Consider the following 21,256-nt stretch of genomic DNA (forward strand, 5'->3'; position numbering starts at 1 on the left):
CGACCACGAGGGCCAACTCGCCGGCGACACTACCCTGGTGCGGCAGGTCGTCCAGCTTCACGCCCTGCTTCAACTTCAAGGTGACCAGACTGGTGGTTGAGCCCTTATCTGCTAGGCCATGCACCCGCCAACGCTCTCGGCCGACGTCTGTGACCTTCCCGTACGGCGCGAAGGCAAGCCGTGCGTCTTCGTATGGGCACGCTGTGCAGCAGCCAATGCGCTTTCATGCGAATGTCCTGGTTGGCAGGATCAATTACGATACAGCGGCACTTTTTCACCAGCAGCTCACCCATGCTGACAATCGTTTTCACCGCATCTTCGTCCTTGAAAGTCACCGCCCACACATGGCTCATGCGGTAGGCTCCGAGGGCAATCACTTCCGGCAGGAGCGATAACTCGGCGAGCGCGTCGCGAAAATCTTCTGCCCGATACGGGCGGGCCCTAACATCACAGTGTAGAAAAACGGTGTTCAAAACAAAACGCCCTGTTGGCAAACTAGGCAAAACAGCTTGGTAATCATTGTCTGAAGCAATATTCCTGTTACCGCGGCCCTGCTGGGCCGCTGAAGCCGCTCCTACGGAGCCCATGACACACACGTCCGTCACGCTCTGTGGCCGGAAATGGAATCCAGACAACGAGCCGCGCATGACGTCTTTCCTTGGCCACTAGGTGCCATGGGATGCATTTCGTGGCTAAATAAACATAGACGGGCTCGTCCGGGATTTGAACCCGGGACCTCTCGCACCCTAAGCGAGAATCATACCCCTAGACCAACGAGCCGCGCATGACGTCTGCCCTTGGCCACTAGGTGCCATGGGATGCATTTGGTGGCTAAAAAAAAACAGACGGGCTCGTCCGGGATTTGAACCCGGGACCTCTCGCACCCTAAGCGAGAATCATACCCCTAGACCAACGAGCCGCTTTTTTTTTTTTCTTTATTGCCGGCTTGGCGAAAAACAAGATCACTGTACATGAAATGTTAAAATACGTCCTCCGACATTTGGTGGAGCGTTCATTAAAAGTGTTTCAAATTTGCAAGTTCATCCATGATACCAATCCATTCTGGGGGGTCATTTTGGGCCTTGAGTGCATCTCTGACATATAAAATGCTCTCAATAAAGTACTGTCTCGCAGGGCGAGTATCAATGTCTGCATTCCGGACTGCCATACGCACTTTCCACAGACTGTGCAGGCCCAGCAGCATGACCATATCTAGGGGTATACTACCAAGATCTCGGACAGGTAGAAACCGGATGCCGCGAGGTGACAACGGGAGGTCTTTTTTTAAGGTTCTTTGAAGGATGTCCCACAAGAATACGGCATCCCAACACTCGAGGAAGATGTGTTCTGTTGTCTCTGGCTTTCTGCACAATAGACAGTTTGTAGACCACGGAACAAAGATTCCCTTCGCTTCAAGCCAGGGTTTTACCGCCAGTGTATTGCTGTGGAGCTGGAAGAAGAATGTTTTGGCTGAAGAGCGAATTGGCATCTTTTTAACTCTTTTTAGGACGTCTCCTCCTGGGCCTGCACTGTATATGGTACGATACAAAGGCACGGGCATCATTAAATCACATATATCTTTGTACAATTGCTTCTTAGAGACAGTACACAAAAATTCTAAAGAAAAACGAGCTTTCAACATCTGGAAAGCAGCAACCACCTCAAACAGGAAACCGCGGACACACGTGCTTCGTACGTCACTCGTCGACACAACGAAATTTCGAAGGAGTTCATGTAGCCTAACTTGTATGACGCTTCTTAAGAAAGGATCACTTTGGTCCCGCAGAAACATAAATCTGGAGACGACCTGCCTCAAAAACAAATGGGCTAGCCCCACACCTCCCTCTCTCACCGACCGGAACAAATTGGTCCGACTCGTTCGCTCCCATGTAGAGCCCCACACAAAAACGGCGAGAACTCTGTGCAGTTTCTGAACATTTACACGCTTCATGCACATAACTTGAAGCACATACCAGATTTTCGCCACTATAAACAAATTGCATACTGTGGCCCGAGCAAACACTGACAGCTCACGTCCTCCCCAGTTTAGTGTTCTCTCTCGCGCTTTGTCAGTTTCGCAGTTCCAATATTCAGTAGCGTCCTTGTAATGCTCAAGGGGTACCCCTAAATAGTTTCCCAGTGATTCAGTCCATTGCATGTTTTGGAATGATAAAGGTTTGGACTCCCAGCTCCCGTGCCAAAAACCCAAGCATTTACCCCAATTCACAGTGCTCCCTGACATTCTACAAAATTTGTTTACAATGCTCCCTGTTTCGTTGATGCTGTCTCTGTCTGTGCAAAACACTGCTATATCATCAGCGTAAGCTAAGAGTTTAACTTCAGTCGCCATTAGACGGAAACCCCTCACTTGTTCATTATGAATAACCTTCAAACAAAACGGTTCTAGGTATATCGCAAACAACAGAGGAGACAGTGGGCATCCTTGCCTCACGGATGTCAACACCTGAAAGGGTGTTGTGACGCACTTGTTGACAATAAGGCTCGTGAAACTCTCGGCATATGCCATCTTAACGCCTTCCATTATCACTGAACCTACATTAACGTGTTCTAATATGCTGAAGAGAATTTCGTGTACGACGCGATCAAAGGCCTTTTGAAAATCGATCTGCATCATGGCGACACGTTCCCCCCAAGCATCACAACACTCCATGACGCTTCTGGCCACATGTATGTTTGTAAAAATTGATCTTCCTTTAATTCCGCATGTCTGGTGGGGCCCAACTCTTTCTTTCATCACCCTCTGGAGTCTTCTCGCCAAAGCCTTCGTGAAAATTTTATAATCAACGTTTGTCAGGCTGATGGGGCGATACGATGTCACTGAAAGCTGTTTCACGGGATCGTCAGTTTTAGGAATAAGCACAACGTGCGTTCTCCGAAAAGACAGGGGCAGTCGCTTTTCGTCATAAGCCTGCTTCAGTACTCTGTGCAGTGCAGCTGCTAGTTCATCCTTGAAAGACTTATAAAACACCGCGCCTATGCCGTCTGGTCCAGGCGTTTTGCCAGGGCAGAGTTCACCAATTGCTGTCCTTATCTCTTCCACCGTGATTGGCTCTTCTAGCGCAGACATCACATCCTGATCTAACTTCGGCATGAGGCTTAGAAATTCGTGTTCAAATCCGTCGTCTACACTTCTCTTCCGACCGAGTAAATCACGATAGTAATCTACAAAAGCTTGCCGGATTAAATCGGGGTCGGTGGTCACAGAATCCCCGTGCCTTATCTGTTTGATTTCATTCTTTGCAGCGTATCTCTTTTCGTCTGATAGGGATCGCTTCGTTGGTGCCTCTCCTAAAAGCAGTCTGTCGGCACGTGCCCGCACAACGGCTCCCATGTACTTTTCTTGGGCGATAACTTCTAATTTATTTTTGAGTTCTTTGATTTCATCCGTATACCTGCCCGGATGTGCACTTTCCAAACTCAGGGCAAACTTTAGGTCGCACTGCAAATCTTTTTCTTTTTTCCTTTGACTGTGCCTTAGGAGGCTACTTCTTTCAATGGCTTTCATCTTAATTTGTTCTTTAAACTGTTCCCACATCTCGATTGATCTTTCTGGCCGAGCTTCTAGTAGAAACTGAATACTTTGCTTTACTTGGTTTAGAAAAACTTCGTCTTGTAGCAGTTTAGCATTCAATTTCCATAACTCCCAGTTGAACAGCGACTTCGTTTGCTTTAATCCTATTGTGGCGATTACTATACTGTGATCGCTGAAATATACATGTTTCACTTCATAGCGCGTGCACACTGGCAAAAGATCAGTGGAAACATACAGTCTATCGAGTCTCGCATGGCTTGTTCGCTGGAAGTGCGTGAACTCTGGTATATCACCACTGGATAAAGCGTATCCAATGTCCTCCAAGTCATTTTCAAGCATCAGTTCGCTCAATAAATGCGCACTCTTGTCTCGAACAGCTTGACTACCAACTCTGTCTTCGGCTCTGCATACGCAGTTGAAGTCTCCAAGAAAAATAACGTATCTGTCACATTTCAGGTAAGGCCCTACGTTTGCAAAGAACAATCTACGTTCTTCCTCCCTATTTGGCGCATAAACACAGATACTTCGCCACTCAACGTTTGACAAAGAAAAATCACAGACAATAAATCTACCATTTTCACACACAGTCAATGCTTCAAATTGGACAGCCAAGGATTTGCGAACAAATAACGCACAGCCTCCCGAAGACCCAACAGCATGGCACACACACACGTCGTATCTTTCTCTAAAAGGCTCGACCATGCGGTTCGTCTGCTCTTCACTTTCAACCTTGGTCTCTTGCACTGCAATTAAATCTAGGTTGTTTTCTAAAAAAGCACGTCTCACTTGATACTGCTTACGCCTCGCAGACAGCCCTCGCACGTTCAAAGTGGCTACACGCAGTGCTGTGATGGTATTTGCTGCCATTTTCGCTACGAGTGAAACGAGCCGCATGGTCTTACCTTGAGCTCTTCGGCAAATAGAGACGTCCCATGTGCCGCAACACCGCTCCAATGGTCTAGTGGTTGGCGCCTCGGCAACTGCTTAGGTGTCTCGGCCCCGTCACCGACGCCACAGGCACCTCTTAGTTCCACGCTTGTAACGAAAACACTTTCCCCCGTCATGACGGGGGCGTTGTTCCCGCAGGTCTCCGTTCCGGTGGGATGGTTGGCTTTGGCTTGAAGCTTGGGCGCCGAGTTAGGACCGTCTTTGCGGGCGGTTCCTCATTCTCGGTGTTCTCTGAACTGCCTGTCAAGTTGTCGTCGTCCTCACGAGTACGCTTCGCCGCACCGCCGCTGCACACATCCTCACTCGCGTCCATGGGGGCTGTGTCTTCCTTGGCAACGGCCTCCAAACCATCGCCCAAAGAATTCTCTCGTGCGCTAGAGTCCGGTGCCGGAGCATGCTCATGCTGCACGGTGGGTGGGGCCTGAACGCTGTTTTCGCGGTCTTCAGGCACGTGCTCAGAAGGAAGAGGCGTGCTGGCCGCCGCATCCGCTTCTTTGAGACCCCGTTGGGCCCCTGACGCCTCTTCGGCCTCTACTTCGTCCATTAAATGTTCTACAAAACCATCACCTTTGCCAGACTCCGCCGCACTTGCGTACGTTTTCACACACTGCCCCTCGTTATGTCCGAAGCGGCGGCATAGGCTACAGCGCGGAACTTTGCAATCCCGTCGAATGTGCCCGGTCGACTTGCACCGCAAGCAGAGCGGCGGCCTTCCCGGCACAACAATAAGTGCGGGCTCACCTGAAATTCTCAGCTGGTGTGGAATGTCGTCAGTCTTGACTCCGGCTTTCAGTTTCAAGGTGACGGTACGCGTTGTGGTTCCTTTGTCCACCACACCTTGAGCCCGCCACCTTTCCTTCGTCACGTTCGTCACCTTTCCGTACGGGGACAGGGCCTCGTGCACATCCTCGTCCGCGACGCCGTACAACACCCAGTGAATCTTTATCCGCAGGTCTTGGTTATTCGGATCCACGAGGATACACGGGCCGTTTTTCACTTTAACATCTCTGGCAGTCAAAAGCTTCTTCGTCGCGTCGGCGCTCTTCATTGTGACAGCCCACACATGATTCATCTGGTACGCCCCCAAAGCCAGCACTTCGGGGAGCAAACCTAGACGAACCAGCGCATCCCGGAAATCTTCGACACGGTAAGGCCTGTTCTTCGGATCAGCGTGCATAAAGATGGTATTCAAAACAATTTTTCCTGTTGGTAGCGTTGGCAAGATGACCTGGTAATCTTCATCCGACGAAGCAAAAAACCTGTTTCCGCGGCCAGCAGCGGCCGCTGACACCGCTCCTTCGGAGCTCATGATAGCACGTCCGTCACGCTCGGTGGCCGGAAATGGAATCCAGACCAACGAGCCGCGCATGACATCTGTCCTTGGCCACTAGGTGCCATGGGATGCATTTGGTGGCTAAAAAAAAACAGACGGGCTCGTCCGGGATTTGAACCCGGGACCTCTCGCACCCTAAGCGAGAATCATACCCCTAGACCAACGAGCTTTTTTTTTTCCTTATTGCATGGAAGAACTTCCGTAGAAAGGAGGAAAACTTCAGTCAGACTGGTTCGAGTCACAAGTTACCGGGCTGCTTAATAGGAGCCCGCCATAGCCCTACCTCAACACTGCATCTCTATCCAAAAATCAAAATTCAGGGAGGCACACACATTCATCCAGACACGGCAGCCAGCTTGGAGGTTCTTCGCGTGCAGCATATACACTCCTCACCAAAGCACACTGTTCACGAAACACAGATTTGGACGATCTTGGTGGCTCGGCATGTCTGTCCATCATACGGCTTTTCCGAAGACTGAATAGTCCCATCAACACAAACAGATCATAAGGCACAAGAGAGTTTTTGTCAACAGGCAGAAATCTAATAGTGTATGGTGTAATTTCAATGTCCTTCTTAAGAGTTCGTTGTAGTATGTCCCAAAAGAACATGGCATCACGGCGCAGGATGAAGCAATGATCAATTGTCTCAGGCACGTTACACAGACGGCAATTCACATTCCAGGGTACAAACATCCCCTTGTCACTAAGAAATGTCTTGACAGGCAGCGTCGCTGTGTGTAGTTTAAAAAAGAACGTTTTAGCGGCTGCCTGAATGCACATCCGCCTAACACGCTTTAGAACACTGATGTCCAAAGACCCCAGATAAGGCTGCCGATACAATGGTGTAGGGAAGAAAGACTCAGTGAGAGCCTGGGTCATCTGTTTTCTCGAGAGGCTATACAGGTAATCTAAAGAGAAGCGCACAGTGAGGAAATTGAAAGTGTCAGCAACCTCCTTAAGGAATCCCCATAAAGTCCCCTCACGAGCCTGCACAGTCGGTGCGAATAAGTAAGGCAAATGAAAACTAAGCCGCCTAATGAGCACAGCTACCAGAAACGGGTGGTTTGCCGATTTGAAAAAGAAAAAACGGGAAACAAGTTGATGCACGAACAGGTGAACAAGGCCCACTCCACCACCTTCTAAGGGAAGGAACAAGTTATCACGCCTCATGGGCTCCCATTGAGAGCGCCAAACGAATGTTGCAAATATTCTGTGTATTGCTTGCACCTTCCTCCTCGCACAATGCAGGACTTGAAGGACATACGCGAGCTTTGCAAACAAAAATATGTTACAGACCTGTGCCCTCGCAAACACTGAGAGTTCCCTACCCATCCAAGCCAGTGTTTGCCGCCGTAGAGTTACAATTTGTGAATCCCAGTAGGCTGTACTGTTGCGAACTTGGTGCAGCGGAACGCCTAGGTACTCAAGAGGGCTACAGTCCCAGCCTATGCCACCAAACTGGCTTGGCCTAGTTCCCCAATAACCCAACCAAAAGCCTTTGGATTTCTCTAAATTAAGAGCCGCGCCTGATACATCGCAGAACTGTTTAGTCAAGTTTAGAGCCTCAAGTACACTCTTTTTGTCAGAACAAAAGAGGGCGACATCATCAGCGTAGGCTAAAACTTTAACTTCACATTGGGTCAAAGAGAAACCGCGGATAGCTGCGCTGTTAATAATACTGAGACAGAGGGGTTCCAGATATAGGGCAAACAACAATGGAGACAGTGGACATCCTTGACGAACAGATGCTTCTAGTGGTATTGGTTTCGTTAGCTCCTGATTAACAATAACCCTTGTATAGGAGTTCTTATAGCACAGCCTTATGCCTTTGAGCAAGACGTCACCAATATTTGCATACTCCAAGACCGCGAACAAGAAATCTTGCCGAACTTTATCAAACGCCTTCGCCAAGTCAATTTGAATCAGAGCTACTTGGCCTGTCTCATCTGATACTGTCTAATACTGAACGTGCAATATGGATATGTGTTTGAATACTGCGGCCTCTAATACCACAGACCTGATGCGAACCTATCAAGTCCATAATGACGAGATACAGACGACTGCTAAGAACCTTGGCAAAAATTTTGTAATCAACATTGCAGAGGGAAATTGGACGATATCCCTCAACAGTTTTCAACCGATTAGTATCTTTGCTTTTGGGAATTAATATTGTGTGCCCAGAATAGAAAGTGGGAGGCAGGACACCCACATCATAAGATTCTTGGAAAACTTCCATCAAAACAGGCACAAGGCAAGGCAAAAATGTTTTATAGAATTCGCTAGTAATACCATCTGGCCCAGGAGATTTCTGGCTCTGCAGGGCAGAAATGGCTGATTGAATTTCATCCAAAGTGATAGGTCCCTTCACTATAGCACACTTCTCATCGTCAAGTCGAGGGAAGTTTCCGAGTAAGGAACTGTAATCGAAACCCTGATTTGGATCTTCGCAACTGCCAAACAGCTTCCGATAATAGTCGAAGAAAGCAGCAAGAATACCAGGCGCATCGCTGTATGTGCAATCACCATACTGAATTTCCAATATAATAAAAGCAGAGCTTCAACAATTTGCGACAGAAAAATATAAGGGGGCCTTGATACGATCTAGGTCCCGAAGGTTTCTTGATGAGCAACCTTCTCGTCGGGCTCTGAGTGATGAAAGAGAGAATGCTCTTGCGAAGGTAATATTAGACCAACGAGCCGCGCATGACGTCGTCTGTCCTTGGCCACTAGGTGCCATGGGATGCATTTGGTGGCTAAGGAAAAATAGACGGGCTCGTCCGGGATTTGAACCCGGGACCTCTCGCACCCTAAACGAGAATCATACCCCTAGACCAACGAGCCGCGCATGACGTCTGTCCTTGGCCACTAGGTGCCATGGGATGCATTTGGTGGCTAAAAAAAAATAGACGGGCTCGTCCGGGACCTCTCGCACCCTAAGCGAGAATCATACCCCTAGACCAACGAGCCGCGCATGACGTCTGTCCTTGGCCACTAGGTGCCATGGGATGCATTTGGTGGCTAAAAAAAATAGACGGGCTCGTCCGGGATTTGAACCCGGGACCTCTCGCACCCTAAGCGAGAATCATACCCCTAGACCAACGAGCCGCGCATGACGTCTGTCCTTGGCCACTAGGTGCCATGGGATGCATTTGGTGGCTAAAAAAAATAGACGGGCTCGTCCGGGATTTGAACCCGGGACCTCTCGCACCCTAAGCGACAATCATACCCCTAGACCAACGAGCCGCGCATGACGTCTGTCCTTGGCCACTAGGTGCCATGGGATGCATTTGGTGGCTAAAAAAAATAGACGGGCTCGTCCGGGATTTGAACCCGGGACCTCTCGCACCCTAAGCGAGAATCATACCCCTAGACCAACGAGCCGCGCATGACGTCTGTCCTTGGCCACTAGGTGCCATGGGATGCATTTGGTGGCTAAAAAAAATAGACGGGCTCGTCCGGGATTTGAACCCGGGACCTCTCGCACCCTAAGCGAGAATCATACCCCTAGACCAACGAGCCGCGCATGACGTCTGTCCTTGGCCACTAGGTGCCATGGGATGCATTTGGTGGCTAAAAAAAACAGACGGGCTCGTCCGGGATTTGAACCCGGGACCTCTCGCACCCTAAGCGAGAATCATACCGCTAGACCTTTTTTTTTTTTTTCTTTATTGCCTTCAAGAAAACAACACAAAAATACAGACACCAAACTTTGAAAACCAGCAACCTGCCAGATCTTCCTGGCTGGCCATGTCAAGTTTAAAATTCTCTCAACAGAGTCAAATTTTCCATCCTGGGTAGCCAATCGGGTACACATGCTTGCAGTTTCATCACTTCCACAAATCTACGTACATTTTCCCGAAAATACATGCGGGCTGGTCTAGCGTCAGAGTCGCAGTAATACCCCGCCATTCTGGAGCGCCATATACTATGGAGGCCCCAGAGCATTACCTGATCAAACGGGAACCCGTCCAGGTTTTCAATTGCCAAAAATCTGATACCGTGGGGATGAAGCGGCAGTTCTCTTTTAAGTGTTCGTTGCAAAACGTCCCAAAAAAACACACCCTCCCAACAGTGAAGAAACACATGGTCTATTGTTTCGGGGCACTTGCATATTAGGCAATGCGAACCCCACGGTAGGAATAAACCCCTTCCCTCCAAAAACCCTTTAACTGATAGTGTCTCGGTATGCAACTTGAAGAAGAAAGTTTTGGTTCCTGGCTGTACTTGCATTCTTTTTACTCTTTTCAGAACATCCCCTCCGTGGCCTCCATCGTACAAAGCTCTCTACATGGGCACTGGAAAAACAACATCACACAGATCTGCGTATAGCTTTTTCCGCTTCACGTCACTTAAATATTCTCTCGAAAAACGCACAACAAGAAATTTAACGCTATCAGCAACTTCTCTGAAGTAACCTAAAGTTCTTCCGGAAAAATAATTTGTTCCCACAACAAAATCAGGCAAAACACGGGTCAACCTTAGTTGACACATAGTTCTCAAAAAAGGGTCACGCACATCTCGAAAAAAGAAAAACCTGTTTACAAGCTGGCGCAGAAACAGATGTCCTAGCCCAAGGCCACCATCGTTCACACGTCTAAACAAATTCGTCCGTCTGCACCGTTCCCAGGTCGAGGACCAAACAAAAACAGCTAAAATGCGATGTATCTTCTGTACATTTGCCCGGGAACAGTGCAACACTTGCATGACGTACCACAGTTTGCTTAAAAAGAACAAGTTACACACCGTCGCTCTCGCAAAGATTGATAAATGTGCCCCCTTCCATCTATCTGATTTTTCCCGTAGTTCGTTCGCTTGTTCTTTCCAATATGCATCACTGTCCCGGTAGCAATTTAGTGGCACTCCTAGGTATTTTGGGGGGATAGTTACCCAAGTCACATTTGCAAAAAGATCTGGGGTTGATGGCCAACCCCCATGCCAAAGTCCCTGGCACTTTGCCCAGTTCACTTTACTTCCGGTTGCCTTCCTGAAACTGTCAACTGACACAACAGCCTCCCGTATGCTCTGCTGATTCACAGCAAACACCGCTAGGTCATCCGCGTACGCAAGCAACTTGACTTCAGCTGCCTGCAACCTAAAACCTTGAACAGCCTCGTTCTTAATAATGTTCAAACATAGTGTCTCTATGTAAATGGCAAACAAAAGTGGACTGAGGGGGCAGCCCTGGCGTACCGAACGTTGCACCCGAATGGGGGCCCCCAGACTCTTGTTTATAATTAATCTCGTAGTGCAGCTGCGGTACGCCATGGCCACGCCCTCTCGAATTACGGAACCTACATTCGCGTGGTCCAGAATACTGAGCAAAATTTCGTGGGCGACACAGTCAAATGCTTTTTCGAGGTCTAGTTGGAGGATGGCCACACATTCATTAGTCAGATCACAACACTCCAGAACCGATCTTGCCGTGTGTATGTTAGTCATAATTGATCTCCCCTTTATCCCGCACGTTTGATGAGGGCCGACAATATCCTGAATTACTGACTGCAGCCTCCTTGCTAGCACTTTCATTAAAATTTTATAATCGACATTAGTCAAGGAAATTGGCCTGTAAGCTGTGACCTGCTGGAGCTTTTCCTCGTTATTTGTCTTGGGAATTAGAATAGTGTGAGATAACCCGTATGACAGCGGCAATCTGTTTATTTCGTAGGCTTCTTGGAACAACGCAGTCAATATTGGCGCTATTTCGTTCTTAAACCCCTTATAGAAAGCTGCACTTAAGCCGTCTGGCCCAGGCGACTTTCCCATATTTAAACTATCGATTGCTTTTTCGACCTCGAGTTCTGTGATTGGCATCTCTAATCTTTTCTTCGTGTCCTCGTCTAGTCGTGGCATAGCCTTAAGAAACTTTTCTTTGAACAAGTTTATGTCGACGTCCTGTTTGTTAAAAAGCTGCTGATAATATTGGAAGAAGCCTTGTCTGATATGTTCGTCATCTGACGATAGCATGCCACCCCATGCAATCTTATCAATATGATTTTTCTCTGCATGAGCCTTTTCTAATGCCAGTGCTCTTTTCGAGGGCGTCTCGCCCATGCTCCAGCTTTCCGCCCTTGCCCTCACTAACGCTCCTTGGTATCTGTCTTCTTCCATCAACGCAAGCTGTTCTTTTATTTTCCTAATATCTTCTATCCATTTGCCGGGTGCCTTACATTCTTGCTCATGTAGTTTTTCCAGCAAAGCCTTTAGCTGGGTTTCTTTAATTTTCTCCTGATACCGCAGGCAACTGGACCTATCAATGGCCTTTATTTTAATCTGTTCTTTGCACATCTCCCATTGCTTCCAGATTTCGTACAATGTGCCCGGCCTTACTTTAATGAGTTCATTTAGTACAACCTGTCTAAAGGCTTCATCACTGAGCAATTTGTTGTTAAATTTCCATAACTCCCAGCTAAATGCATTCCTTCGTTTTCTGGTGCCGAATACGCATTTCACTAAGCAGTGATCCGTGAATGTCATGGGCACAACTTGGTATTCATTACATACGGGAATCAAATCCAGCGACACATAAATTCTGTCAAGGCGCGCGTGGCTCGCACCTTGGAAGTGCGTGTACTGTACGGCGCGCGCTCCCCCCAGGTACTCAGCCACATCTTCCATATTCCACTCGCTTGTTAACTGGCACAACACATCAGTACTCTTGTCTCTGAAGCCGCGTGTGCTGGTTTTGTCCCGAGCATTCAGTACACAGTTGAAATCGCCCAGCATTAGAACCTGCCTCTCCGTACTTAACTGCTGCATAACATTCTCGAAAAACACTGCTCTTTCCTCAACAATGTTAGGGGCATACACACAAATAATGCGCCACTCAGCATTGGAATATGCAAAATCGGCTACAACACACCGTCCTGACAGACATGAGTAGTGAGCCTGTACAATCAGTCCGGGCAGCTTTTTGACAAACAATACACACCCAGCCGATGTCCCTACCGCGTGGCTCACAATGGCGTAAAATCTAGCCGTGAAACGTTGCACCATGCTCCCGGTCTCTTCCTCCCCATCAACCTTTGTTTCTTGTACGGCAAGCACGTCGATATCATGGTCACTTAGCAGGCGGTGTACTTGGCTCTGCTTCTTTTTGGCTGCCAATCCCCTGACATTTAACGTGGCTACACTCAAAGGGGTTTCAGGCGCCATTTTCATAAAGGGTGAATAGACCGAGAGCATGGTGCTTACCTTCCTCGTCTAGCGCGCGGCTAGACGCCGTCGTTGGAACCGCCTCCGTCTGGTGCGAGCGGCTGAACTGGCAGCGGGGGCGCTTTGTCCGCTGCACGCCTCTCCGAAGAAAGGTTTGGCCGCGGACGAAGTGTGGACCGCCGGGGTTGGACTGTTTTTGCTGGCGGCTCGTCGACACCGGGGACTGTTGCCTTGTCACCTTCGAGATCGGTCTGTGTGTGGGGTCGCTTGGCTGGGGCTGTGACGCTTGGCGAACGAGTACCGCTGGTGTCCGGGCGCTCCTCACCGTTATCCTGCTCCATGTCGTCTGCCGGCTGAGGTGACGTCTCTTCCTCTGACCTAGGGAGGTCAGGTGTAGCGCCACTCCTCCCCGCACCGCTGGCAGCATTGATGTCTCGAGGGGAGTCTCCCGACGAGTCTGTCTCCTGTGCCTGCGTACGCTCTTCTCCGGTTCCCTTTGCCGCCTCCTCTGCCTCGACTACGTCCATAGTGAGCTCTGCCGACCGCTCCCTCGTTCCAGGTCCCGCGGCCGAAGCGTACGTGAGCACACAGTCAGCCTCCTCATGTCCGTAGCGCCTACATTTCGAATATCGGGGCACCTTACATTCGCGGCGGACGTGTCCCGTGCCTCGACAGCGTAAGCACTGCATCGCCCGCCCAGGCACAACGACAAGGGCTAATTCCCCGGCGACTCGCAGCTGGTGCGGTAAGTCATCTACCTTGATGCCCGGCTTCAATTTCAGGAGCACCGCCCTCGTGGTGGACCCCTTCTCCTTGACGCCTTGAACTCGCCACCTCTCCCGGGTCACTTCGGTCACGTTCCCAAAAGCCGCAAAGGCCGTCCGGATGTCATCATCTGCCACGCCGTGCAACATCCAGTGGAGTCGCAGCTTCACTTGTTGGTCTTCGGGATCGATGATGAGGCAGCGGCGACCTTTAACTTCCAGTTCCTTGAACGCCGCCAGCTTCTTTGTTGCTTCTGTGCTGGTTAAGGTGACAGCCCACACATGGTTGATCTGATACGCCCCCAACGCCAACACGTCGGGGAGCGCACCAACGTTGGCAAGGGCGTCGCGGAAATCCTCGACCCTGTATGGCCTAACCCGCACATCGCCGTGCAAAAAAAGCGTGTTAAAAACAACGCGTCCGGTGGGCAAAGTTGGCAGCATAATCTGATAGTCGCTATCTTCATTGTCCTCGAGCCTGTTTCCGCGGCTGGAAAGGGCCGCTATCGCCGCTCCGCTGGAGCTCATGATCCTGCGTCCGTCACGCTCGGTGGCCGGAAGTAGAATGATACCCCTAGACCAACGAGCCGCGCATGACGTCTGTCCTTGGCCACTAGGTGCCATGGGATGCATTTGGTGGCTAAAAAAAATAGACGGGCTCGTCCGGGATTTGAACCCGGGACCTCTCGCACCCTAAGCGAGAATCATACCCCTAGACCAACGAGCCGCGCATGACGTCTGTCCTTGGCCACTAGGTGCCATGGGATGCATTTGGTGGCTAAAAAAATAGACGGGCTCGTCCGGGATTTGAACCCGGGACCTCTCGCACCCTAAGCGAGAATCATACCCCTAGACCAACGAGCCGCGCATGACGTCTGTCCTTGGCCACTAGGTGCCATGGGATGCATTTGGTGGCTAAAAAAAATAGACGGGCTCGTCCGGGATTTGAACCCGGGACCTCTCGCACCCTAAGCGAGAATCATACCCCTAGACCAACGAGCCGCGCATGACGTCTGTCCTTGGCCACTAGGTGCCATGGGATGCATTTGGTGGCTAAAAAAAACAGACGGGCTCGTCCGGGATTTGAACCCGGGACCTCCCGCACCCTAAACGAGAATCATACCCCTAGACTAACGAGCTTTTTTTTTCTTTATTTCCGGTATTCACATGTACATACAAAACAAACCGCAATCACCAACTAAGTTAAAAACGACCGCGCACCTTGTGCGGACGTACTTAAAAGTCCTTCATCGACAATAACGGTTCCAAACGTGACAGCCATTCTGGGACACATTCCTGCAACTTTTGCTCCTCAAAAAAGTTTCTGATGCTTTCTCTAAAATACAGTCGTGCAGGTCTTACATCAGGATCAGCGTGCCGAACCGCCATTCTGCATTTTCAAATACTATGCAAGCACATTAACATAATCAAGTCAAAAGGGGTTCCGTCATCACTTTCTATTGGTAAGTAACGAATTCCATAGGCGTCGAGTGGAAACTCTTTTTTGATGGTACGCTGGAGCACATCCCAGAGGAACACAGCATCCCAACACTGCAGGAACACATGCTCAATTGTTTCTTCTTTTCTGCATATTATACAATGTGTACCCCATGGAACAAAAAAACCCCTTTCGACCATCCACGGTTTTACAGTGAGAGTTCCCGTATGGAGTTTAAAAAAGAAGGACTTTACACCAGCTGGGGTTGACATTGCTTTCACGCGCTTTAAAACGTTCTTCCCAAGGCCTGCTCTGTAAAGAGACCGATATAACGGTTCGGGCAGAACCACATCGCAGAGATCTTTATAGAGCTTTTTCCCATTGACTTCGCTCAGATATTCAAGTGAAAACCGTGTTGACAGAAACCTGCACGAAATCACGACTTCACGCAGAAAGCCATGGACGCCGCCAGGCCCCTAGACCAACGAGCCCTTTTTTTTTCTTTATTTCCTTTATCACAAGTACACACAATATTCACAAGTTGAAAACGCTTGCCAGCTTTCGGCGAGCGTGGGCATTTAAAACCGTTCCATGTTGACAAGGTCGTCTAACACAGGCAACCACTCTGGTGGTTCAGCCCGCACTTTGAAAGCCTCACGAAGAAATACAACACTTTCCTTGAAGTATTCTCTGGCAGGTTGGGGATTTACGTCTGCGTGGTGCACTGCCATTCTTGTTTTCCATATGCTATGAAGACATAGTACCATAATCATATCGTACGGCACCCCTTCGTGGTTTGAGGTCGGGAGGAAGCGGATGCCATATGGCGTTACCGGCAAATCTTTTTTCAAAGTGCGCTGCAATATGTCCCATAAGAATGTTGCATCTTCACAATCAAGAAAAATATGTTCAATAGTTTCTGGTTGCCTGCACGGTAAGCAGTCTGTCGTCCATGGCACAAAGATACCCTTCTGCTCCAGCCACGGTTTAACGGGGAGAGTTCCGGTGTGCAAATGAAAGAAAAAAGTTTTCGCAGTAGGCCGCACTGGCATCCGCTTCACTCTTTTCAGTACGTCTTTGCCAGCCCCTGCTGAGCAAAAGGTGCGATACAGTGGTTCTGGCATAGATACATCAACAACAGCTTTATACAATTCCTTTCGAGCCACGGTGCCCAGATACTCTAATGAAAAACGCGCGGCGAGGAACTGGAAAGCCCAGACCACTTCTCGTAGGAAGCCTCGCACACTCGGTCCACTGACTTGGGCAGAGGACACTATGAACCCTGGCATCATGTTACAAAGTCGCGTTTGGATCACAGTACGAAGGAAAACGTTCCTTTGGTCTCGCACAAAGAGAAATCTAGAAACTACCTGTTTTAAAAACAAGTGTGCCAAGCCCAGTCCGCCACTCTTCACTGAGCGAAATAAATTTGTACGGCTCGTACGCTCCCATGTTGATCCCCATATATACACTGCAAGCACTCTATGCAGCCTTTGAATGCTTGCTCTCGTCGCACACAATGCCTGGAGGACGTACCAGATCTTCGCTACCAGAAAGATATTGCACACAGTAGACCTTGCGAATATAGAAAGGTTTCGCCCTCCAAACTGCGTAGATTTTTCCTTTATTAGTTCTGCTTCATTTCTCCAATAGTCATTTGTGTCTTTGTAGTGGTTTAAAGGTATTCCTAGATATTTCGTTGGAACCAATGTCCACTGCATGCTTTCGAAGACTGCAGGAGGAGTGTCCCACTCTCCATGCCAAAAGCCTAAGTATTTGTCCCAATTGATAACGCTGCCTGTCACTTTGCAAAAATTAGTCGCAACGCTGACAGCTTTACTGATACTTGCTTGGTCAGAACAGAAAACCGCAATGTCGTCAGCGTACGAGAGCAGTTTAACTTTACTTGTGCTCAACTGAAAACCTTTTATTGCACTGGACGATATGATTTTCAAACAGAAAGGCTCCAGGTAGAGCGCGAACAAGAATGGAGATAAAGGACATCCTTGCCTGACAGAGGTCTTGATCTGAAAACTGACTGTTAATGTTTTATTAATTATAATCCTGCTAAAAATATCTGCGTAACACATTTCTACACGTTCCAGCAGGACTGTACCGACGTTAATGTGTTCTAAAATGCTGAAAAGGACACTATGCGCAACTCTATCGAAGGCCTTCTCCAGATCTAGTTCCAACATCGCTACCTTCCCGCATAAGGCATCGCAGCACTCTAGGACAGTTCTAGCTACGTGTATGTTCGTTAAAATGGATCTTCCTTTAATACCACAAGTCTGGTGAGGTCCCACAAGCTCAGCTATAACACTTTGAAGCCGTCTGCCTAAAATTTTTGCAAAGACCTTATAGTCCGTGTTCGTTAGGCTTATTGGTCGATATGATCGCACTGACAACAACGTAGCCTGGTCATCTGTTTTGGGGATCAACACAATGTGGCTTTGCCTAAAAGAAGGCGGTAATTTCTTAACTCTGTATGCTTCTTTGAAAACGTTATAAAGAACTACTGCTATCTCCGTTTTAAATGCTTTGTAAAATTCTGAGCCAAAGCCATCAGGCCCTGGCGACTTCCCTGCACTTAATTCATCAATCGCCCACTCTATTTCTGAAACGCTAATGGGCACTTCAAGATTTGTTTTTTCCTTTTCTTCAAGCTTTGGCATGAGCCTAAGGAAATCTCTTTCAAACCCTTCTAGTATCTGTGGTTCGTGGCCAAGCAGTTCTTGATAATAGTCGACAAAAGCGCAGCGTATCAGTTCTTGGTCTTGCACAACTTCATCTCTGTATCTTATCGCTTTTATTTCATTGCGCGACGCGTAGCTTTTTTCGTCTGAAAGGGCACGTTTAGTCGGTGTTTCACCCATATATAGCCTTTCCGCCCGTGCGCGTACTACAGCTCCTTTGTATCTGTCTGTATCAATTATTTCTAGTTTGCTTTTAACTTCTTTTATTTCTTTCGCAAACCTACCTGGATCAATGGCTTCTACACTTAAATAAAAGTCAAGCTGACTTTGCAGTGCAGTTTCTTCTTTTTTCCGTATTCTCCGCAGCTCACTGGCTCTTTCAATGGCTGCTATTTTTGCATTTTGCTTAAAATCTTCCCATGCTTGAACATAACACTGCGGTTCACTCGCTAGTAGATCTCCAATTCTTTCTTTTATTTCCTTCACATACTGTTCATCATCGAGGATCTTAGCGTTGCATTTCCAGAGGTCCCAGCTGAACTTGGCTGGTTTCCTTGGTCCTAGCGCACACGTAACCAAGCTATGGTCACTAAAAGAAACGTTTTTGACGTCATATTTTGTGCAGTGAGATGCCAGACCGGCCGAAACATATATTCGATCTAGTCTAGCATGGCTGTTTCGCTGGTAGTGCGTAAAGCGAGGCACTGTACCGTTTGACAGAAAACACCCTACATCTTGTAATTGGTAGTCTTCTGTTAGCGAATTAAGCACGGATACGCTCGCGTCTCGTATCGGTAAATTTCTCATTCTATCTTCAACTCTGCATACGCAGTTGAAGTCTCCCATCATTATAATGACCCTGTCACAGTTCAGATAGCATTCAACACTTTCAAAAAACACTCTGCGCTCGTTTGCTGCATTTGGAGCGTATATGTCAACTATACGAAACTTCTGGGCATGCAGCGTTATGTCACATACAATGAGCCTTCCAGAAGGGCACGCGTACACACTATCAACAGTTATTTCTCTGGTATGCTTCAGAAACAGAGCACAACCACCGGCTGTGCCAATTGCATGGGAAACACACACATTATAATACGTCCTGAACGGTTCAACCATGCGGTTCGTTCCTTCCTCGCTTTCAACCTTTGTTTCCTGTATGGCAATTACATCCAAATCATTTTCCATAAAAAGCCGACTCAGCTGATATTGTTTTCTGCGCGCCGACAAGCCTCGCACGTTAAGCGTGCCTACATACAGAGGTGTTTGGAGAGTTACTGCCATTTCTTTGCCGTTTTAATTTCCACATACGAATCGCCTGTTAGCACTTTGATTATCCCGAGACAGCCAAACACTCACATTTTTAGAGCATATTCCACCCGCTCGAGCCATTTTGGTTGACACTTCGAGTTCGCCGTTGTGGCCTCGACGCACTGTCTTTCTGGTCGGTTCCGGTGTTGCCACTGTCCGGCTGGAAAAAAAGACGCCACGTCACGTCGCCGGTGGTGCCGGCGGTTTCCGCTCGGGCCGTAGCTCGAGCGGTATTTTCGGCGCTGGCTTCAGGGTTGGCCTTCGAGTGGGCGTGGTCTTCACCGGCGGCTCATCCGTTGCAGTCTGGCTGGTCTTGTGCCCGTCTTTGATGTCTTCATGCAGTCGTTTTGACGCAAGACTGCTGGCATTAGTCATGGTCACGTCTGTTAGTTCAGCCACTCCCTCGACCTCTTCACACGGTGCATTGCCTCTGTTCATTGGGTTACTCGTCAGCATAGCCTCTTTGGTATCGGTCGAAGCGTTGGTATTCACTTTCTCATTTGAAGCTGCATCCACTTCGTGCGCCTGTGCAGTCCTACCTTCGCCAAGAGTTAGCGAGGTATCTGCCTCAGGCGTAGTTTCCGCCGCGTCTGCCTCATCCATTAGATGCTCGGTCGACAGTTCCTCGTTTGCGTTCCGGCCTGCCACGTTTGCGTAGGTACGCACGCATGTGCTTTCATCATGGCCATATCGCCGACACTTGGTACAACGTGGCACTCGGCAGTCACGCCTAATATGTCCCGTAGCATGGCACCTCAAGCACAGCGGGGGCCGTCCAGGAACGACGAGAAGAGCCATGATTCGTGCGACTCGCAGCTGATGGGGCAGATCTATCGTCACACCAGGCTTGAGCTTCAGGCCAACCGTGCGCGTAGACGAGCCTTTGTCTGCAATTCCTTGTACTCGCCAGCGTTCCTTGTAGACATCAGTCACCTTTCCGTACGGTGCCAGCGCAGAGCGCACTTCTTCCGCTACGTTATGTAGCACCCAGTAAAGCTTGACACGTACTTCTTGGTTTTCAGGGTCGACAACAAGGCACCGTTTCTCTTTCACCTTTACTTCGCCGGTTTGCACCATCTTCTTAGCAGCTTCGGCACTTTTAAAAGTGACGGCCCAAACGTGGTTCATATGGAACGCCCCCATAGCTATCACTTCAGGGAGCACTCCGAGATGAACTAACATGTCCCGAAAGTCTTCCACCCGGTAAGGCCTGGCTTTCAAATCCCCGTGAAGAAAAACAGTATTCATAACAGACGCACCTGTTGGCAGTGGCGGTAGAACAACTTGATAATCCTGGCTTTCTTCAGCAAAAAACCTGTTACCGCGGCCCTGCTGGGCCGCTGACACCGCTCCGACGGAGCTCATGATAACGCGTCCGTTCGCTAGCGCGGCCGGAAGCAGAATCCCTAGACCAACGAGCCGAGGATGACGCATGGCGTTGGCCGTTTACTGTTATGGGATGCATTTGGAGGCTAAAATTTAAAAAAATTGACGGGTTCGTCCGGGATTTGAACCCGGGACCTCTCGCACCCTAAGCGAGAATCATACCCCTAGACCAACGAGCCTTTTTTTTTTTTTATTGCCTTCAAGAAAACAACACAAAATCTATAGACCAACGAGCCGAGGATGACGCATGGCGTTGGCCGTTTACTGTTATGGGATGCATTTGGAGGCTAAAATTTAAAAAAATTGACGGGCTCGTCCGGGATTTGAACCCGGGACCTCTCGCACCCTAAGCGAGAATCATACCCCTAGACCAACGAGCCGAGGATGGCGCATGGCGTTGGCCGTTTACTGTTATGGGATGCATTTGGAGGCTAAAATTTAAAAAAATTGACGGGCTCGTCCGGGATTTCAACCCGGGACCTCTCGCACCCTAAGCGAGAATCATACCCCTAGACCAACGAGCCGAGGATGACGCATGGCGTTGGCCGTTTACTGTTATGGGATGCATTTGGAGGCTAAAATTTAAAAAAATTGACGGGCTCGTCCGGGATTTGAACCCGGGACCTCTCGCACCCTAAGCGAGAATCATACCCCTAGACCAACGAGCCGAGGATG

General features: G+C 48.9%; 4 protein-coding genes and 16 non-coding genes across 20 annotated transcripts; all 20 read right to left on the bottom strand.

Moving 5' to 3' along the window:
- Window positions 1-708: 708 nt before the first annotated feature.
- Window positions 709-780, bottom strand: TRNAP-AGG (transfer RNA proline (anticodon AGG)). The gene has a single exon. It is a non-coding gene; the product is annotated as a tRNA-Pro (tRNA).
- Window positions 781-847: 67 nt separating this feature from the next.
- TRNAP-AGG (transfer RNA proline (anticodon AGG)) lies at window positions 848-919 on the bottom strand. Its single transcript has one exon. It is a non-coding gene; the product is annotated as a tRNA-Pro (tRNA).
- A 15-nt stretch (window positions 920-934) lies between these two features.
- LOC149333564 (uncharacterized) lies at window positions 935-2,595 on the bottom strand. Its single transcript, XM_089556080.1, has one exon. The coding sequence runs from the start codon at window positions 2,540-2,542 to the stop codon at window positions 1,016-1,018; it is 1,527 nt and encodes a 508-aa protein (XP_089412206.1). The 5' UTR covers window positions 2,543-2,595; the 3' UTR covers window positions 935-1,015.
- Window positions 2,596-4,613: 2,018 nt separating this feature from the next.
- On the bottom strand, window positions 4,614-5,810 carry LOC149333565 (uncharacterized). Its single transcript, XM_089557752.1, has one exon. It carries the CDS (start codon window positions 5,808-5,810, stop codon window positions 4,614-4,616), a length of 1,197 nt encoding a protein of 398 aa, XP_089413878.1.
- Window positions 5,811-5,931: 121 nt separating this feature from the next.
- TRNAP-AGG (transfer RNA proline (anticodon AGG)) lies at window positions 5,932-6,003 on the bottom strand. The gene has a single exon. It is a non-coding gene; the product is annotated as a tRNA-Pro (tRNA).
- A 2,600-nt stretch (window positions 6,004-8,603) lies between these two features.
- TRNAP-AGG (transfer RNA proline (anticodon AGG)) lies at window positions 8,604-8,675 on the bottom strand. The gene has a single exon. It is a non-coding gene; the product is annotated as a tRNA-Pro (tRNA).
- Window positions 8,676-8,867: 192 nt separating this feature from the next.
- On the bottom strand, window positions 8,868-8,939 carry TRNAP-AGG (transfer RNA proline (anticodon AGG)). The gene has a single exon. It is a non-coding gene; the product is annotated as a tRNA-Pro (tRNA).
- Window positions 8,940-9,005: 66 nt separating this feature from the next.
- Window positions 9,006-9,077, bottom strand: TRNAP-AGG (transfer RNA proline (anticodon AGG)). Its single transcript has one exon. It is a non-coding gene; the product is annotated as a tRNA-Pro (tRNA).
- Window positions 9,078-9,143: 66 nt separating this feature from the next.
- On the bottom strand, window positions 9,144-9,215 carry TRNAP-AGG (transfer RNA proline (anticodon AGG)). The gene has a single exon. It is a non-coding gene; the product is annotated as a tRNA-Pro (tRNA).
- A 66-nt stretch (window positions 9,216-9,281) lies between these two features.
- On the bottom strand, window positions 9,282-9,353 carry TRNAP-AGG (transfer RNA proline (anticodon AGG)). The gene has a single exon. It is a non-coding gene; the product is annotated as a tRNA-Pro (tRNA).
- Window positions 9,354-14,405: 5,052 nt separating this feature from the next.
- TRNAP-AGG (transfer RNA proline (anticodon AGG)) lies at window positions 14,406-14,477 on the bottom strand. The gene has a single exon. It is a non-coding gene; the product is annotated as a tRNA-Pro (tRNA).
- A 65-nt stretch (window positions 14,478-14,542) lies between these two features.
- On the bottom strand, window positions 14,543-14,614 carry TRNAP-AGG (transfer RNA proline (anticodon AGG)). Its single transcript has one exon. It is a non-coding gene; the product is annotated as a tRNA-Pro (tRNA).
- A 66-nt stretch (window positions 14,615-14,680) lies between these two features.
- Window positions 14,681-14,752, bottom strand: TRNAP-AGG (transfer RNA proline (anticodon AGG)). The gene has a single exon. It is a non-coding gene; the product is annotated as a tRNA-Pro (tRNA).
- Window positions 14,753-14,818: 66 nt separating this feature from the next.
- Window positions 14,819-14,890, bottom strand: TRNAP-AGG (transfer RNA proline (anticodon AGG)). Its single transcript has one exon. It is a non-coding gene; the product is annotated as a tRNA-Pro (tRNA).
- An 876-nt stretch (window positions 14,891-15,766) lies between these two features.
- On the bottom strand, window positions 15,767-16,909 carry LOC149333576 (uncharacterized). Its single transcript, XM_089556081.1, has one exon. The coding sequence runs from the start codon at window positions 16,907-16,909 to the stop codon at window positions 15,767-15,769; it is 1,143 nt and encodes a 380-aa protein (XP_089412207.1).
- A 2,466-nt stretch (window positions 16,910-19,375) lies between these two features.
- On the bottom strand, window positions 19,376-20,578 carry LOC149333577 (uncharacterized). The gene has a single exon (XM_089557753.1). It carries the CDS (start codon window positions 20,558-20,560, stop codon window positions 19,376-19,378), a length of 1,185 nt encoding a protein of 394 aa, XP_089413879.1. The 5' UTR covers window positions 20,561-20,578.
- Window positions 20,579-20,688: 110 nt separating this feature from the next.
- On the bottom strand, window positions 20,689-20,760 carry TRNAP-AGG (transfer RNA proline (anticodon AGG)). The gene has a single exon. It is a non-coding gene; the product is annotated as a tRNA-Pro (tRNA).
- A 129-nt stretch (window positions 20,761-20,889) lies between these two features.
- TRNAP-AGG (transfer RNA proline (anticodon AGG)) lies at window positions 20,890-20,961 on the bottom strand. Its single transcript has one exon. It is a non-coding gene; the product is annotated as a tRNA-Pro (tRNA).
- A 72-nt stretch (window positions 20,962-21,033) lies between these two features.
- Window positions 21,034-21,105, bottom strand: TRNAP-AGG (transfer RNA proline (anticodon AGG)). Its single transcript has one exon. It is a non-coding gene; the product is annotated as a tRNA-Pro (tRNA).
- Window positions 21,106-21,177: 72 nt separating this feature from the next.
- On the bottom strand, window positions 21,178-21,249 carry TRNAP-AGG (transfer RNA proline (anticodon AGG)). Its single transcript has one exon. It is a non-coding gene; the product is annotated as a tRNA-Pro (tRNA).
- Window positions 21,250-21,256: the final 7 nt, after the last annotated feature.

Source organism: Amblyomma mixtum, chromosome 8 (assembly GCF_055824585.1).
Source record: "Amblyomma mixtum isolate Tamu chromosome 8, ASM5582458v1, whole genome shotgun sequence".
Taxonomy (NCBI): domain Eukaryota; kingdom Metazoa; phylum Arthropoda; class Arachnida; order Ixodida; family Ixodidae; genus Amblyomma; species Amblyomma mixtum.

Coding starts and splice junctions, on each gene's coding strand:
- LOC149333576 (XM_089556081.1), bottom strand. CDS start 16,909: ATGCAGTGGACATTGGTTCCAACGAAATATCTAGGAATACCTTTAAAC.
- LOC149333565 (XM_089557752.1), bottom strand. CDS start 5,810: ATGAGCTCCGAAGGAGCGGTGTCAGCGGCCGCTGCTGGCCGCGGAAAC.
- LOC149333577 (XM_089557753.1), bottom strand. CDS start 20,560: ATGAGCTCCGTCGGAGCGGTGTCAGCGGCCCAGCAGGGCCGCGGTAAC.
- LOC149333564 (XM_089556080.1), bottom strand. CDS start 2,542: ATGGAAGGCGTTAAGATGGCATATGCCGAGAGTTTCACGAGCCTTATT.